Genomic DNA, 17375 nt, shown 5'->3' with positions numbered 1-17375 from the left:
AATTTAATGTTTTTATATCTGCTAACACCACATCTATTCTGTAGCCCATGGATCAAGGAGTCATTTTGACTTTCAAGTCTTTACTATTAAGAAATACATTTATTTTGTAAGGTTACAGCTGCCGTAGATCATGATTGCTTTGATGGATCTGGGCAGAGTATAGATTGAAACTTTCTGGAAAGGATTTACCATTCTAAATGGCATTAAAAACATTTATGATTCATTGGAAGAGGTTAAAATATCAACATTAACAAGTATTTGTAAGAAGTTGATTCCAACCCTCATGGATGCCTTTGAAGAGTTTAAGACTTCAGTGGGGGAAGTAACTCTGGATGTGATAGAGCAGGAGAACTAGAATTAGAAGTGGAACCTGACTGAAGATGTGGCTAAATTGTTGCAATCTAATGATAAAATCTCATGGTAGAACTTTACTGATGAACTTTGCTGATGAGATTTGCTTCTTGTGAGTGAGCAAAGAAAGTGGTTTCTTGAGATAGAATCTACTTCTGTGACTATGCTGTGAAGATTGTTGAAATAACAACAAAGGATTTAGAGTATCACCTAAACTGAACTGATAAAAGCAGCAGCAAGGGGGCACCTGGCTGGCTCAGTTGGAAGAGTGTGTGACTGTTGATCTGAGCGTTGTAGGTTTAGCCCCACATTGGGTGTAGAAATTACTAAAAAAACAAAAACGGCCACCTGGGTGGCTCAGTAATTTGGGTGCCCCACTTCGGCTCAGGTCATGATCTCACGGTTCAGGAGTTCGAGCCTGGCATTGGGCTCTGTGCTGACAGCTTGGAGCCTGCTTTGGATTCTGTGTCTCCCTCGCTCTGTGCCCCTCCCCCTCTCATGCTCTGTCTCTCTCTTCTTCCAAAATAAATGTTAAAAAATTTTTAAAAAACAAAGCTTTAAAAAAAAAAAAAAGCAAGGTTTCAGGGAGTGACTCCAATTTGTGTGTGTGTGTGTGTCTCTCTTTTTTAAAAGATTTTCTTTTTCTGTAATTTCTGTACCCAACATGGGGCTCGAACTTACAACCCTGAGATCATGAGTCACATACTCTACCACCTGGACCAGCCAGGTGCCCCAGACTGACTCCAATTTTTGAGAGAAGTTCTGCTGTGGGTAAAATGCTATCAGACAGCATTTCATGCTACAGAAAAACTTTGTGAAAGGAAGTCATTTGATGTGGTATACTTCAGTGTTGTCTTACATTAAGAAACTGTCACAGCCTCTCCAGCCTTAAGCAACCACCACCTTGATCAGCNAAAGTCGGACGCTTAACCGACTAAGCCACCCAGGTGCCCCGAGTGGAAATATTTTTAGACATGATGCTGTTGCACACTTAATGGTATGTGCAAAATGATCGCCAAAGGAGCCATAAGACTGAAGAAAAAGGCCAACAAGTTCAGCTTGACAAGAAATGGTTTATTAAAGGGACTAGCCGACAGAAATGTGTCTTGGCTAGCTACCAGTAGATCTCTGCAACCCCACCTCCCATAAGACCTGCTTTTACAGCCCTAGAGGCTAAGGAGTCCAGACTCGGAGACCACCTGGGAAGAAATGCTTGAGGATCATAGTAGTATCTCCAGAGCAGATCAAGGTCATTATGCTCCAAGTGTGTACTTTAGGATATGGTTAAACAATGTGGGGGTGGAGGAGGACTGTGCTTAAGAAGCCTTCAGGTCACAGAGCAGTCATCATGGCAGATTTGTCCAAGATGGTGTTAGTTTGGTTCACACATTGCGCCCCTCCATTCTGGCTCTTATAATCTCCCATGCCCACCTCTTTTGCAGTATTCCCTGAGCCATCAGAGAGGGGCTCTTGGCAGTAGGTTTCTTTATCAGACTGTGGTCACGTTGAAGACCTAAACCACAGCAGCAGACAGCAGCAGAAGAGACCTATGAGAAGGGGAGCAAACCACATATACAGCATGAATCCCATTGTAGACCATCCATGTATGTCTATGTCCATTGCAGAGAAGGGTTTTCCTTCACCAGAACAAGAGAAGCAGCAGGCTAAGGATAAAAGAGTAAATGCTTAGTAGGTACTTGTCTGGGGAGATTGTCTCCCTCTGTTGAGAAGATGTTAGTACCTTTGCCCTTTGTCAGGAGCACAGAGGTCACCTGAGGTGCAGGAGCAGGAGGGACCTATCAGACACACTGCCCAAGGGCCAAAGAATCCCGTCTGTACGTGTAAAAAGATTAAAGATGGTGCAAACAACAATGTCAGGTACCCAACTAGATAGAGTGCCTTTCAGTAACAGTGCCTGTCTGGAATATGTTAAGTTTACTGTTTTGGCCCCAACTCCAGCAGGATCAAGGGGGACCACTTTAGCTGTCTGGGACATTTCTCACACTCTGACAAGAAATAGCCTATCCGTTCTGGGGGAAGTTGCCATTCTAACCCCTGTTCAAGTGTCCCGTCGCCCAGGAGGAAGAGCTGAGCAGCCTGGAACCACAGTTGTCTCTGGGCTGCTGTGAACTCAGCAACCAGCATCTCAGGCCTCATTTTCTGGATGGCACTAGTTCTAGGCATGCTGGTTTTGGTTCCTAACCCTGCATATGGGGTGGTGCTACAGCTAGTCTCAGTCAAGTTTCACAAGTGTATGGCTTCTGGCAAGGCTTGTCCATCCATGCCACTGTGGTATCTGTAAAAGAGTCGGAGTTGAGCTGTAAGAATGCCATTCTTGGCGGGCCTGGGTGGCTCCATCTGTCGAGCATCTGACTCTTGACTTCGGCCAGGTCTTGATCTAAGGGTCGTGAGTTTAAGCCTTATATTAGGCTCTGCGCCAGGCATGGAGCCTACTTAAAAAAAAAAATACCATTCTTCTTTTCAGTTAGCCTAGTGCCCTGTGGATTGTAGGGTAAATGAAACCACCAATGTATATTTTTATGAGCCCAGTCCTACACATATTGTCCAGTGAAATGTGTTCCCCTAGCACAATCTGTCCTTTGAGGATATCTGTACATGACACAGTTCTAGGACGTTGATGGTGGCATTTTAAAAAATGTTTATTTTTTATTTTTGAGAGAGTTCGAGTGTGGGAGGGCAGAGAGATACAAATCGGGCTCTGTGCTGGCAGCAGTGAGCCTAATGTAGGTGCTCTAGCTCACAAACAGTGAGATCATGACTTGAGCCAAAGTCAGACACTCAACTGACCAAGCCACCCAGGCCCCCCTGATGGTGGCATTTTGATTGGTCCTTTTATAGGGAAGGGCTTACATGAGCCCAGTGGCTGTATCCACACAAGTTAGGGTGTTCTTTTTCCCTTCATTCATGGATAGACAGTTAACATAACCAGTTTGGCAGTCTGAAACCAACTGGATCACATGATGTATGTGTCTTGTGTGTGGAACTTTGCTAGGTCTCAAGTGGGAGCAGGTCAGGCAGTTACTGATGGCTGCTAGGATGTCAGTATGGCAGGGGGCATGCTAGCTCCCTTCCCTGTGTTCCAGCCCACCTTAGCACCGCAGTGCCCACTGTGTTTAGAAACCCTTCAGGCCAGTTCTGAACTTTGGAGGTAAGGCCCCTGATTTCTGCTGAGGTGTCTACCTCAGTATTCCCAGTGGGTGAGACAGGCCTATGTGCTGAGACATGGAAAACAGTATGGGAGGTGGCAGGGTCCTATTTTCCACGTATCCTTCCACAATCCCCCCCACCAATAATGGTTTCTGTAAAATTTTCCAGTCATCCCGAGCTCATTGGGCCCTTATAGACAGCCCTGCTATCCATGCAGAGGGTAAGGGGTCAAGATTCATGTATACATACCTTCCAGGCAGCTCTCGATTCAGCCTGTTGGCTGCTTTTATTATCCCCAGTCTCAAGCTAGATAGTATCAGTCTGGGGTTGGATTGTTGCTGTAGCTCAGTGACTAGGATTCCTTCTAGGGGAACGATCCATGCACCACACGTCTCCAGGAATAGGTTATGTGCTGTCCTTTACGTGTGAGGGAGTCCCTTCCAGAGTTGTGACTAAAAGTTCAACAGGGTTAACTTCCCATGCTGCCAATGCTCAACTCATCCCATTTGGCATAGTGGACACATTGAGTGTCATGGGAATACTAGGTAAAGGCATTTTTGAGGCCCGTGCTTGAGCAACTAAGAGCTTGGTCAAAGCCAGCTTGATGTGCTGCTCGATGCCAGTGGGCTTCCTTTTTTACCAGATGGTATAGAGGCTGCAGGTATTTTGTTGAGTTGGGCTAGAGGCCCTCCAATACACCAATCTGGGAACACTTGCAGTTGCTTAATGTCTTAGAGATGGGAAATTGTTGAATCTTTTCAGTCACAGAGCCGAGTATAAGGGGCCTTAGCCTGACCAAGTAGCCCCCATAACTTTACTGCTGGCCTGGGACCTTGTACTTTTTCTGTGGATTGATGGCATATCCTTGCTTCTTCACATGAGTGTACAGACTGTTCAGATAAGACTGTAGTAGAAGTTTTCAGAGGTTAGAGCGACCTCATTGATAGAATGAAACCTTTTAACTGTGAGTGATGGTGGATATAAAGACAAATCATGAGCAGTCCTGCCATGACAGATAGTGGGGCTGTGCAAATATCCTTATGACAATACCTGGAATGCCCATAGTCAACCATCCCATGTGACTTGGGAGGTGAAGGAATATTAAAAGTGTTGGCGAGGGCGCCTGGTTGGTGCATTTGGTTAAGTGTCTGACTCTTGATCCCCACTCAGGTCATGATCTTGCAGTTTGTGAGTTGGAGCCCAGCATCGGGCTCTGCACTGATGTGTGGAGCCTGCTTAGGATTCTGTCTTTTCCTTCTCTCTGTCCTTACCCAACTTGTGTGCACAGGCTCTCACTCCCTTTCTCCCTCTCTCTAAAAAATAAATAGGGGCACCTGGATGGCTCAGTCATTTAAGCAGTCAACTTTGGCTCAGCTCATGATCTCACAGTTCATGGGTTCAGGCCCTGTGTTGAGCTCTGTGCTAACAGCTCAGAGCCTGGAGCCTGCCTGGGATTCTGTCTCTCCCTTTCTCTGTGCTCACTCACGAGTACGCTCGTGCGCGCGTGTTCTCTCTCAAATAAACATTTAAAAATAAACATAAAAAGTAAAAAAAAGTTTGTTGGCCAAATCCAAAACCACTTGGTAAGAGCCTATGCCATGTACTGTTCAGTAATTTGGGTAATATTAGGGACAGCAATAGGTACTTCAGGGACCTTACTTAGTTCTCTATAATCAGTGGTCATTCTCCAGGTGCCATCTGGTTTCTTCACAAGCCATACAGCACCATAATAGGGATTTTGTGCCGGCCTCATTATTTGTACTTTAGTGGCAGATATATCCTCCAGTCCTCCTGACAACCAGTATTGCTTTACATTGACAACCTGGGGTGGAGGTGACACAGGATCCCAAATTGCATTTCCCCTTAACACAGTTTAATTACACGAATTCAAAAGTGAAATTCTCCTACAAAGCTTTTAAAAAAAATTTTTTTTAAATGTTTTATTTATTTCTGAGAGAGACTGCGTGAGCAGGGGAGGGTCAGAGAGAGCGACACACAGAATCCAAAACAGGCTCTAGGCTCTGAGCTAGCTGTCAGCACAGAGCCCGACACGGGGCTCAAACCCACGAACTGTGAGATCATGACCTGAGCTGAAGTCGGACGCTTAGCTGACTGAGCCACCCGGGCACCCGTCTCCTACAAAGCTTTGTATTGTTTTTTACCAGGAGAATATCTATGCCTAATCTAGTCTCCAGTATTGCAGAAATGAAAAGCTCATAAAAAGCAGTTGTGCTGTTATTCTCAAGTGCACTTTTGAGCACATCACCCTTAGGCTTTTCCTTAACTATCAGTGACTGCCCAGGTCCCCGAATGACATTCTGGATTGCCATAAATTAGGGCGTATTTGGCCTTTTGCTTATCTTTTGGTGTCCAGTAAATTGTGAACTGTCCATGGGGTCTCTGGTTGCCTCGTAGGCTTTCACGTGGAAGCAGCCTTGGTCCCAACCCTGGTCTCTCAGGCAGGGGGTTCCCAGCCCTGGTAAGAAGTTGCTTGTGGCCATGCACCTGGGTGGCTCAGTCAGTTGACCGTCCAACTCGATTTTGGCTTAGGTCATGATCTCACAGTTTGTGAGTTTGAGCCTTGCATCAGGCTCCGTGCTGACAATGTGGAGCCTGCTTGGAATTCTCTCTCTCTGCCCCTCTCCCGCTAGTGTGTGTATGAATGTGCTCTCTCTCTCAAAATAAATAAATACGTAAACTTAAAAAAGTTACCCGTGGCTTAGGGGTTTTTTTTTTTTCCCCTTTTCCCCAGGAGTGGCATGGAGGTCAGTGGTCTAAATTGCTCAGCAGGAGTAAATTCCTTCCATAAAGCCACTAGAACAGCATTTGGTTGGCAGTCTTTTTTCTCAGTTTATGCCCACTGCCCATAGGTCATGACACATTTGCTCTTGGGTTACCCTAATGGTGCCTTTGTTTTAGATTAACCTTCTTATTTGTGATTGCTTTAATTACATACATTATTTAGAATTTTTAACCCTTAGAAACCTTAGTTTCTAGTAAAAACTAAGAAGTAAGCAATTGTGAGCTGTTAAACCACCTTTCTTTAAATTTAAAATTTAAATTTAAGTTTATGATTTTATAATTTCTGGAAGCTTGTGTCATTTCAGCTTTTCAATATAGCATTAATACATCCAAGTATCTTTTAGTTTCTCTGGAATAAGCCAGAAGTAGATAAACCTGTGTTTAGTAATGTTTCCGTATTTTATTAGCAAATGATCTGGATATTTGATGAATTTAACTTAATTCATCACTTAGCAAAACTTTAAGGTTTCAAGGTACCAAGAAGATTTGGAAGATTTGGAAAACTAAAAAGTTTACCTAAAACTTTTTTTCCTTAAGTGTATTCATTTATTTATTTTGGGAGAGCGAGCGAGGGAGCATCAGAGATGGTGAGAGACAGAATCCCAAGCAAGCTCCATGCTGTCATTGCAGAGTCTGACACAGGGCTCAAACCCATGAACTGTGACTTCATGAGAGCCGAGATCAAAAGTTGGATACTTAACCAACTGAGCCACCCAGGAACCCTTCCCTAAAATTTTTTATCTACTCAGTCTATGTGTTCTTACCTGTGAAAATTTCATGAGACATTAGACAAAATCAACCATCATTCCGAGTCATTTTTGCTGACAAATTGCAGTAGATAAACATGAACTTAACTAGTAAATTTGATTATTTAAATTACGTTTGATGTTGAAAACTCTTAAAGATATGCCTGTTGTAATTAAACCAGCTAAGTTAAAACTTTTTTTTTTTAAACAAATTTAGTACCATCCAGAGGTAGAAAATGCCGCATAACACATACGTACAGACACATGTGAACACACACAGAGACTTTATAGCTTCTGTTTTAAAATGACTCTCATGAAATAGGTACAAAACTCATAAATGTTGGAGCTAAATTTGTTTTTTTGGTAGATAGAATAAGATAAGATAACCTGTGTAGATGGCTTACCCTTTTTCCACTTTCATTTGGAGAAGACACTTAAGATTTGTATGTCTGCTTATTTGTTCATTCATTCAACTCCATGCTGGGCATGGAGGCCAATTTGGGGCTTGAACTCACAACCCTGAGATCAAGACCTGAGCAGAGATCAAGAGTTGGACACTTAACTGACTGAGCCACCCAGGTGCCATAGGATTTGTATGTCCTTTTAACAGAAACCAAATTCTAATTTTGCACCAGCTTTTGACATTAAATTCATTTTAGTTTTAGCCAGCTTGACCACACATAAAATTCCTTGTCAATATTCCTTTTCACACACCTTCTACAAGTTTCTACCTTCTGATTTTGTCATTTTTTTCTCTTTAAACCATCAGATGCTTTTTAGTATAAAATCACTTTTCTATTCCCCAATAAAAAAGCATCTCCATTTCTCATACCTTCTCCTACTGAAAACACATCCTACTTAACTGGCATACAGACATGTTTTCCATGAGTTCCATGGTTTAGCATCCCAGTCTGGCTTCAAATTATGGCTAAAATCTAAGGTCCCTGCATTTTATGCCCTGCAAAGCACACAAAGCGACACACTGGAGTTTTGATTTGTGTGTCCTGGATTTAGATACTATCTACCAAGTTAGAAGTCACAAGGGATGTGGATAGTCTCCTGTCCTTCTCCAGTTGTCATTGTTTTCCCAGCTGCTTTATTTCCTTTCTGCTACTAGCTGGGCATTTTTGGCCCCCTGAAGGGCCAACCCACCACAGCCACTGCTTGGCAGCCTTCCTTACCTCGGTGGGTCATGTGACTTTCTAATAGCTCTAATCCATTGGCATTTTTGGGGTGTCCCTGTACTCTTTCATCAGTCCACAGGCATCAAGCAAACCATTTATGCCTTCCCATGTCAGTGTGGTCAGCCACCCCAGGGTTTCCCCCAGCAAAAGCTTTATTCCCTTGCCTATTTTTTTCGGTCTCTGGGCTCCTCCTAGCTGGCTTGGCAATTGTGCTGTGAAAGGGAGGTTCTGAGAATGGGACTTCCCTTCAGAAGTCCCTCTTGAGTGGCTCCAAGACAAACAGATCTCTGCAACTCCACCTTCCCTAAGACTTGCTTTTACAGTCCTAAAGGCTGGGGGACCACCTTGGAAGAAATGTTTGAGAATCATAGTCCTATCTCCAGAGGAGATCCAGGTCCTTATGCCCCAATGGTGTACTTAAGCATGAAGTGTGAGGCTAAGCAAAAAGAAAGAATAGGGCAGAAGCCTGGTCTAGAAGTCTTCAGATCACAGAGCAGTCGTGGTAGACTTGTCCAAGATGGCATTAGTCTGGTTCACACAATAACGTAACATAACTTTTATATGCCCCGGGGAACCCAAAAAATTAATGAGACTGACTTTATTGTGATACGCACTTTATTTTTTTTCTTCAAATTCTTATTTTAAGTTGATTTATTTATTTATTTTGAAAAAGACAGTATGAGTTAGGGAGGGGCAGAGAGAGAAGGACACTGAGAATCCCAAAGAGGCTCCATGGTGTCATCACAAAGCCCCATGCAAAGCAGAACTCATGAAACCATGAGGTCATGACCTGAGCCGAAACCAAGACTGAGCTTAACCAACTGAGCCACCCAGGCACCCTGTGATGCTGATTTTATGGCATTGGTCTGGAGTGGAACCAGCAGTATCTCCAGGATATGTCTGTGATGTATGTCTTATTGGTATATGATGTTATCCGCATGGTTTTATTTATGGATATAGCTCATACTTAAATATGAAGATAGTTCCTGGAACCCTACCATACCTATCTTATAACCTTTCCGCTGCTCATTAACATACAAAGTATTAATCTCCCCTTAATTCCCTTATCAAATGATTCTTGAATACTTGCTGTGTACACAGAATGATTCATTTCTCTCAAGGATGTCTTAGGCTATTGGAAGAGACAAAACTTGCACAAATGGAGTAAAGGAAAATGCATTTTAAAAGGATCACTCAGGCCAGGGGTGCTGGTTCATTCAGTAGAGCATTGGACTCTTGATCTCAGGATTGTGAGTTCAAGGTCCATATGGGTGTGGAGCCTACTTAAAAATAAATGATTGGGGCACCGGGGTGGCTCATTAGGTTGAGCATCCGACTTCAGCTCAGGTCATGATCTCGCAGTTCATGAGTTCGAGCCTGCATTCACTGCTGTCAGCCAGTCAGTGTAGTGTCTGCTTCAAATCCTCTGTCCCTCCCTCTCTCTGCCCCTCCCCTGCTTACGTGCACATGCTCTCTATCCTTCTCTCTCTCTCTCAAAAAAGTAAAACATTAAAAAAAAAAAAAATGAATGAATGAATGGATCACTCAGGCCAGAAGAGAACAGAAACTAGGACATCAGTTATGAAATGAGCTCATTCATTCATTCAGCAAACATTTACTAAGGGCTTTGTATGTATGTAAGTCAATTTTGTTCTGCCTCAGAGCTATAAAGACAGATTAGCCCCAGTCCTGGCTTTCAAGGAGTTTACCCTCCAGCTTTTGAGGGGACAGATAAGGATTTAAGTATAAAATGGTATTACTGGTACAAGGCACAACAGAAGCAGAAAGTTGGGAAGGGGATAATCAGGAGAGGGTCCACAGAGTTGACTTTTTAGTGAAGTTTAGGAAGGATACAAGGTCTCGTACCAGGTGTTTACTGAGCTGTCGTGCAGGTGAAGATAAGCCAGTGGAACTGAAGGAGCCAATGGATTAAGGAGGTGTATGGGCAGTAGAATGGCTGATTTTTTTTTTTTTTTTAATAACTTTCACTCACTTTCCTTGGTCAGTGAGAACTCTGAAGACTGCCCAGGTGTTTGGGGATCAAGGGAAGAAAGCAAGGAGGAGGAGGAACAGATGTGGGGAGGAAAGATAAGTTTTGTTAGTTTGAAGTACTTGCATAGCCTTCACATTTAAATGCCCACTAGGTATTTGGGAACTAAAGCCTGGTGCTCAGGCCCAGACTGGACATGTTGATTTTTGAGTCTCGTAAACAGACCCTGGAAATACTGGAAGTTGTACAGAAAAAAAGGCAGCAGTTACCCCAGGTCCAGTCCTTGGCTCTGATGGAGAAGAAAATGGAGCCACTTGGTTGTTCAAGCTACTTTTAAAATCAGCATTTAAATTCTTCAAGTTAGGTACTAGGTTCTTACCAAAGGTTACTTCAAGTTAGGTACTAGGTTCTTTGGTTACTTTTTATTTACTTTTTAAAAAAAATTCTATAGTTTCTTTTTGAGACAGAGACAGAGCATGAGCAAGGGAGGGGCAGAGAGAGAGGGAGACACAGAATCTGAAGCTCCAGGCTCCATGCTCTAAGCTAGCTGTCAGCACAGAGCCCGACACAGGGCTTGAACCCACAAACTGCAAGATCAAGACCTGAGCCGAAGCCGGACACTCAACCGACTGAGCCACCCAGCCGCCCCTAACAGTTACTTTTTAAAAATGCATAATTGTGGGGGCACCAGGGTGGCTCAGTCAGTTATTAAGTGTCTGACTTTGGCTCAGGTCATGATCTTGTGGTTTGTGGGTTTGAGCCCTGTGTCAGACTCTGCTGACAACTTCAGATTCTGTGTCTCCTCTTTCTCTGCCCTTCCCTTGTTCATTTTCTGTCTTTGTCTCTCAAAATTAAATGTTTAAAAAAAAGTTAACAAAGAAAGAAAAAAAGTACATAATTGCGGGGCACGTGGGTGGCTCAGTCTGTTGAGTGTCCAACTCTTGATATTAGCTCAGGTCATGATCGCAGGGTCGTGGGATTGTTTCTCGTCAGGCTCTGTACTGAGCATGGAGCCTGTTTGGGATTCTCTCTCTCTTTCTCTCTCTCTCTGCCCTCTCCCCAACATTCTCTTTATCTAAATTAAAGTGAAAAATATAGAATAGTTAATCCCACTGCCAAATATTTATTTCTACTTATATTTCTATACAGAAGAAATATTTTTTAATGCCACTTTGTTCATTCACTATAACCACTACCTTTTGCTTTTAAAGAAGTTAGTAAATGGAAATATGATTCTTACATACAGTAAGTAGGGAAACTTCTTGAAAGCCAGCTAACGAAAGAACAAGAAAATACCCAACAATTGGTACTGAGTTATCCAAAAAGTAATATTTTCTTTATTGAGGTATAATTAACTTAATATTTTATTAATTTCAGGTGTACAGTGTAATGGTTCAACATATGAGTAATTTGTTTTTAATCCCAGGAATGGAAGATTGTGAAACAATGGAAGACGTATATATGGCTTCAGTGGAAACAGATCGGGGAGTAAAGGAACAATTACATCTTTATGATACCAGGGGCTTACAGGAAGGTGTGGAGCTACCAAAGCATTATTTTTCATTTGCTGATGGCTTTGTCCTTGTGTACAGTGTGAATAACCTTGAATCCTTTCAAAGAGTGGAGCTTCTGAAGAAAGAAATTGATAAGTTTAAAGACAAAAAAGAGGTAAGTAGTTTTGTTAAACATGCTGTGAATTATAATACTATTTAAATTTTAGCATGAACATTTGGGCAGTTAAAATATTTTAATAGCATAAAATTGTATTCACAGTATCTGTAATCTTCATAATATTTTTTCTTAGCCCAGGAAATATGGGACTGAATGAGTTCATTCAGGACCTGCATGTGACTTTGTGCTTTAGCAAGTTACCGTGTGCGAGCTGAATTTTAGTGACACTGTATCTCAAGCCCTACGCAGTTCCCTTCATATTGTTGGGGGTCACTGGTTCCTAGGGCTCTTTGTCTCATTGGCTAAATAGGATTCTTGTTTTCTGCCTTACCAAAAAAAAAAAAAGATTGGATTCTATTCATTTACCATTTAGAGTAAGATCCTTACCAAGGTCTGGCCTGTGTTTATCCTTTTCATCTTTATCATTTTGTCCCTGTCACTGCACTCCAGGGGCACTGGTCTGCTTTCTGTTTTCAACATAATGATTTTGTTTCTCTGTTCAGTCCCTGTCAGTTGCTGGTTCCCCTCCCTGGAACTCTTGCCTGCAGATCTTTCTCCAAGTCTTCACCCCAGAGCTCTAGGGCCTGCTCTTCCATCCTCCCAGGAAGGCATAGTCTAACCGGAGCGCAGGGAGCTCAGCTTTGAGGCAGGAACACAGCAGTGGCTTCAGTGTCCTAGGTTCAAGGCTGCTCCTTTGGTACCTGCTCTAACAATTCTTACTGCTCCTCTTCTACTTTCCGTTACCTTCTTTTATCGTCTTCTTTACAGTCAAGGGTCTTAAAATTGGATAGTATCCCCCTTCCACTCCCCTCTGCGCTTTGTCTGCCTTGGGACTGCTGTGTACTGGTGGCCTGAAGCTGCATGGTGTGCAGTAAGCTTAAGTGAATGATTGATTGCCTTACATTTTGTGTAAAATGTGCCCATTGGTCCATATATTCAACAGCTTATTTAGTGCTTGCATCAGGCACTTCCCTATGATCAGGAATAATGTGAACAGAATAACAGTTCCTGTTCTCATGGAATTTAGGCTCTAGGGGTGAACTCTCACAGCTCCAGGAGTCTGTATTTTTTAAAAATATGTAATGCTGATTTCCTAAATAGCAGGTATAACTACACTGAAATTAAGACACATTTCAAACTATTACCTGTTATTTTTTAAAATTTATTTTTAATGTTTATTTTTGAGAGAGGGAGAGAGACATGTGGGTGAGGGACAGAGAGACAGGGAAACCGGACCTGAAGTGGGCTCTACATGGCCAGCAGAGCGCCCAGGGAAGGGCTCGAACTCCCCAACTGTGAGATCATGACCTGAGCAGAAGTCAAGACACTCAACGGACTGATCCACCAGGGCGCCCTTGTATTTTCGATAGTAGTATCCCCAAGTCTAGCTTCCATTCATACCTGAGTTGAGTACCACCACCTATTGTTCATTTAAATGTTTCATAGTTGGCAGGCTGTAGAGCATCTGCATTTTTAACAAAAATGCATTAAGGAAGAGATCATTAGGTCATGATCTCACAGTTTGTGGGTTCAAGCCCTGCATCGGGTTCTGTGCTGGCAGCTCAGAGTCTGGAGCCTGTTTCGGATTCTGTGTCTCCCTCTCTCTCTGCCCCTCCCCCACTCATATTCTTGGTTTCAAAAATAAAAGCTATAAAAAACACTTTAATATCTTACTAACTTGATGATTTAAGTCACATCTGAGGATCAGTTTTTTTTTTTTTTTTAATGTTTTATTTCTAGGAGAGAGAGACAGCGTGAGCAGGGAGGGTCAGAGAGAGAGGGAGTGACAGACTCTGAAACAGGCTCCAGGCTCTGAGCTCTGGCAGTCAGCACAGAGCCTGACGCGGGGCTCGAACCCACGAACCGCGAGATCATGACCTAAGCGAAAGTCGGATGCTTAACCGACTAAGCCACCCAGGCGCCCCATGAGGATCAGTTTTAAAGAAGCATTCTGTTCAGTGGGAGTTTTCTTGATTTCTCTATTGCCTAGGAACTCATTTTGGCAAAGTGTAATCTCTTTTTATTTTCCTTCCAGGTAGCAATTGTTGTACTAGGAAACAAAATCGACCTTTCTGAGCAGAGACAAGTAGATGCTGAGGTGGCACAGCAGTGGGCAAGAAGTGAGAAAGTGCGACTGTGGGAGGTAACGGTTACAGATCGCAAAACTCTGATTGAACCATTCACTCTGTTAGCCAGCAAACTTTCCCAGCCTCAGAGCAAATCAAGCTTTCCTTTGCCTGGGAGGAAAAACAAAGGGAACTCCAGCTCGGAGAACTAAAAACCAGTCATGCGACAAGTGCTGGTGTGCTCGCCTTGAAGTGTTTGTGAGCAGATTTAAAATAGGCCATTTGTGTCTACCTTTGGCTTTTAGGAGACTTTTAAGGAATTCATTTAATGCACTTTAGGTTATAATTAAATTATTTGGGCTAAGTTTATTGCCCGATGTGAAGTATTTGCATTGTTAATGCTTGCGGGCTTGTCCCTGAAATCAGCACCTTTGTTATTTATACTTTTGTTGCGCTTCTGCTTCTCAGAACCGCAAACAATAAAGTTTGAGTAGGATGCAGGTATGAGTAGCTCCGCTACCCCCAACTTGTTTCAGAAGCCGTTTTTCTGTATAACTTCATGCCCACTTCTTAGTTCAAATAAAACTTTGTTTTTAAGTTCATTAATCTTCTAATGTCTAGAATTATGAAATAACATTGTTAGATTAAACAGTGAACTCTGGTGTTAAACTAAATTTTATTTTGTGGAGACCTTGTTAAATAGAACAAACCTATGATTTAGCTTTGTTCAGATTATATGGTTAGCATGACTTGATGTAGTGGGTGGTGTAAATATGCTTCAAATGTTGGCTTTTTCTTTAGAAAACTAATAAGCCCTTGAGGACACTAAAGCTTCCATTTTCCACAAGTAATACTGTACCTTCTGCAGTCATTTTCTGGATACTTGGTCACGTGGAATAGAATGTATCATGAAAATACTGGACTGCAGGTAGTCTTCATTCAGGCCAGATGGCTTGAATGTGTGCTATGGTATTCTTTGAAAATTCTGGCAGTATCCGAGTATTGGGACTAACTGTAGTTTGCAAGTTGGCAATATTGTAACTAATTTTAGAAGTAGGAAGTCAGCTATTGTTTTGACTGGGAAAGCAGCTATTTGATTTATATGTAAAATATGAGGGGCACCTGGATGGTGCAGTGGGTTGAGGGTCCAGCTCTTGATTTGGGCTCTCTGGTCATGAGCTCATGGTTTGTGAGTTTGAGCCCTGCATGGGGTTCCACCCTGGCAGCGCAGAGCCTCTGCTTGGAATTCCCTCTTTCCTTCTCTCTCTGCCCCTCCCATGCTCCCTTGCTCTTTTCCNTAAAAATGTAAAATATGAAATAAGCTGTTCAGCACTGTTAGGACATCCAGTAAACTGTAACTTTAAAAAAAAAAACAAACTCTACCCCCAATATGGGGCTTGAACTCATAAGCCTGAGGCTCCTAAGTCTCATGCTCTACTGACAGCCAGCCAGGTGCCCATAAATTGTTATTTCTTAAGTGGAATACTTTTAAGGCCGGGCTCAGTGAATTTAAAGTCAGTCAGTTCATTTCTGTGAGTTCAAACCAAGAACTGTCTGTAAAAGGTATGAAACTTGTAAATCAGCCAGTGTTGCTACTATTTAAGTAGTTAAAATTTGTCATCGCAAATTATTTTTTGCCAAAAAATTATTCAGATAATGGTTAAGTCATTCCCAGTTTTCTTGTATTTTTTACATAGATGGATACTTTTGTAGTGATTTAAAAGTAGCATTTCTCTGGAGCAGATGCAAAGAAACTACTGCTGGATATATGTATACTTCAGTACTACCAGACTGCCCTCTAAGGGAGTTGCGTTAAGTTAGCTGTGAGGATCCATCTTCGAAAGATGACGGCTTAGATTCTCTAAACTTTTCTAAGACGCCCCCCGCCCCAAACCTATCTTGCAAGGCTGAGAGCATACTAGTCCTAACCTGGGTCCTTGACAGTTGTGCAGTCTGCATTACTTGTAGGCTGTTTAGTAGCAAAGCTCTATCAAGTTTAGAAGAATCTGTGTGGGGCGCCTGAGTGGCTCAGTCGGTTAAGCATCCCACAAGTCTTGATCTCACATTCCGGTGAGATCGAGCCCCACTTCAGGCTCTGCTCTGACAGCACAGAGCCTGCTTGGGATTCTCCTCTCCCCCTCCCCCACTCTGAGTAAAATAACTTAAAAAGTCTGGAAACCACAAACAGGCAAGACAAAGTAAACGAATATGGCAGTGTTACGTGGTTGTTTTAATATTGTTTATTAGCACAGTAACAAATGCAGACTTAAGTAGTCCACAACATAGAACCAATCCACTGAGCAACTCCTATTCCACACCTTACAGTTAACAGCTTAAGGTATTTTACTACAGGTTTTCACAAGTCGTGATTCAAACCTCTCATCTTGTCACAATAGATTGGTATATAAAATAAAATACATAACTACTCATATTTCCTATATGGTGTCTTATAGCCACATATCCATTTTATATATATGAGATGACAGTCTCTAAAAACTGTTAAATATCGATGTTCCCTCCCAAGAAGGAAAAGCAAATTCCAATTTTTTTGAACAACAACAAAAAATGTGTAGTCTTGGAAGGACTTTACAGAAATGGCCATGTGTATAACCTGTACAAAATTAAGCTATTTTAAATTTACAGACTACAAGCAACTGAACCCAAATGTCTATTCTCTGTACTACATTTCAGCTAATATTGCAGAACTTATGACAGTTTTAAAAGTTGCTATTACCAATTCTGTCTACTGTAGCAAGATACCTTAAGTTACAACAAAATCTTAGGAAATAAGACTGAATAATATCTGTTATAGAAATACCCTACTCTTTACCAACTCCCACCCTCCCCCACCCCTTCAAAATCATAAGCAGCTCTCTCTGTGACAGACAAATAATGTAAGAACTGTGAAGACCCAATTTATGTAGCGTATCTCTTGGTCCACTGTCTGGCCATTCTGTCATGTTCTGCTCTGTTGGTCATATACTGAGTGGCAATACTTCCCACCAAAGGGTCAGCTGGAAGGAAAGAATACAGATTACTTTGGAGAAAGGAAAAGAAAGTTTTAAAATTTAACAAATAAATTAGTGACAGCTTGGAAGGAAACACAGTTTTGAAATGCCATTCCATCATCCTGGATACTTTTTCTTTCTAAAACCTGTCATGCGGAGGTGGGGGGAGGGGAGACAGAATGCTCAGGCTTTTAGTACCAGTGTGGCTTTATCTCCTTAGTTCATTCTATTTTTCTCCCAACCACCACCACCTAATTGGAAGTGTTTTTGCTTTTAGGTGTTAGGAGGAGGTTCAATAAAAACTGGAAAGTTCAAGGCTAAGATGAACATCCAGCTGTGTTCACCTGACCGTTCCTTCAGGGCAATACTGTAGTCCTCTGGACTATTGC

At 42.3% G+C, this 17375-nt stretch overlaps 2 protein-coding genes across 12 annotated transcripts in view; one reads left to right on the top strand and one right to left on the bottom strand.

Moving 5' to 3' along the window:
• Positions 1–17375, top strand: part of NKIRAS1 (NFKB inhibitor interacting Ras like 1) — a 56856-nt gene that overhangs the window by 12457 nt on the left and 27024 nt on the right. For 9 of the 10 annotated variants that reach the window (XM_077760715.1, XM_077760713.1, XM_077760710.1 and 6 more), the window contains exons 3-4: positions 11668–11909; positions 13948–14055. In XM_077760715.1, the coding sequence (XP_077616841.1) occupies positions 11668–11909; positions 13948–14055 (350 nt within the window). Of the gene's footprint in view, positions 1–9038; positions 9159–11667; positions 11910–13947; positions 14056–17375 lie in introns of those variants that run through there. The other variant, XM_077760711.1, reaches the window with a different exon arrangement.
• UBE2E1 (ubiquitin conjugating enzyme E2 E1) overlaps positions 16196–17375 on the bottom strand; it is a 79732-nt gene continuing 78552 nt past the window's right edge. For both annotated transcript variants that reach the window (XM_077760716.1, XM_077760717.1), the window contains one exon: positions 16196–16992. In XM_077760716.1, the coding sequence (XP_077616842.1) occupies positions 16895–16992 (98 nt within the window). In that variant the 3' untranslated portion in view covers positions 16196–16894. The remainder of the gene's footprint in view (positions 16993–17375) is intronic.

This window comes from Crocuta crocuta, unplaced genomic scaffold (assembly GCF_008692635.1).
Source record: "Crocuta crocuta isolate KB4526 unplaced genomic scaffold, BGI_CrCroc_1.0 scaffold253, whole genome shotgun sequence".
NCBI classification, from domain to species: Eukaryota; Metazoa; Chordata; class Mammalia; order Carnivora; family Hyaenidae; genus Crocuta; species Crocuta crocuta.
This window is presented reverse-complemented; position numbering and strand designations above follow the sequence as displayed.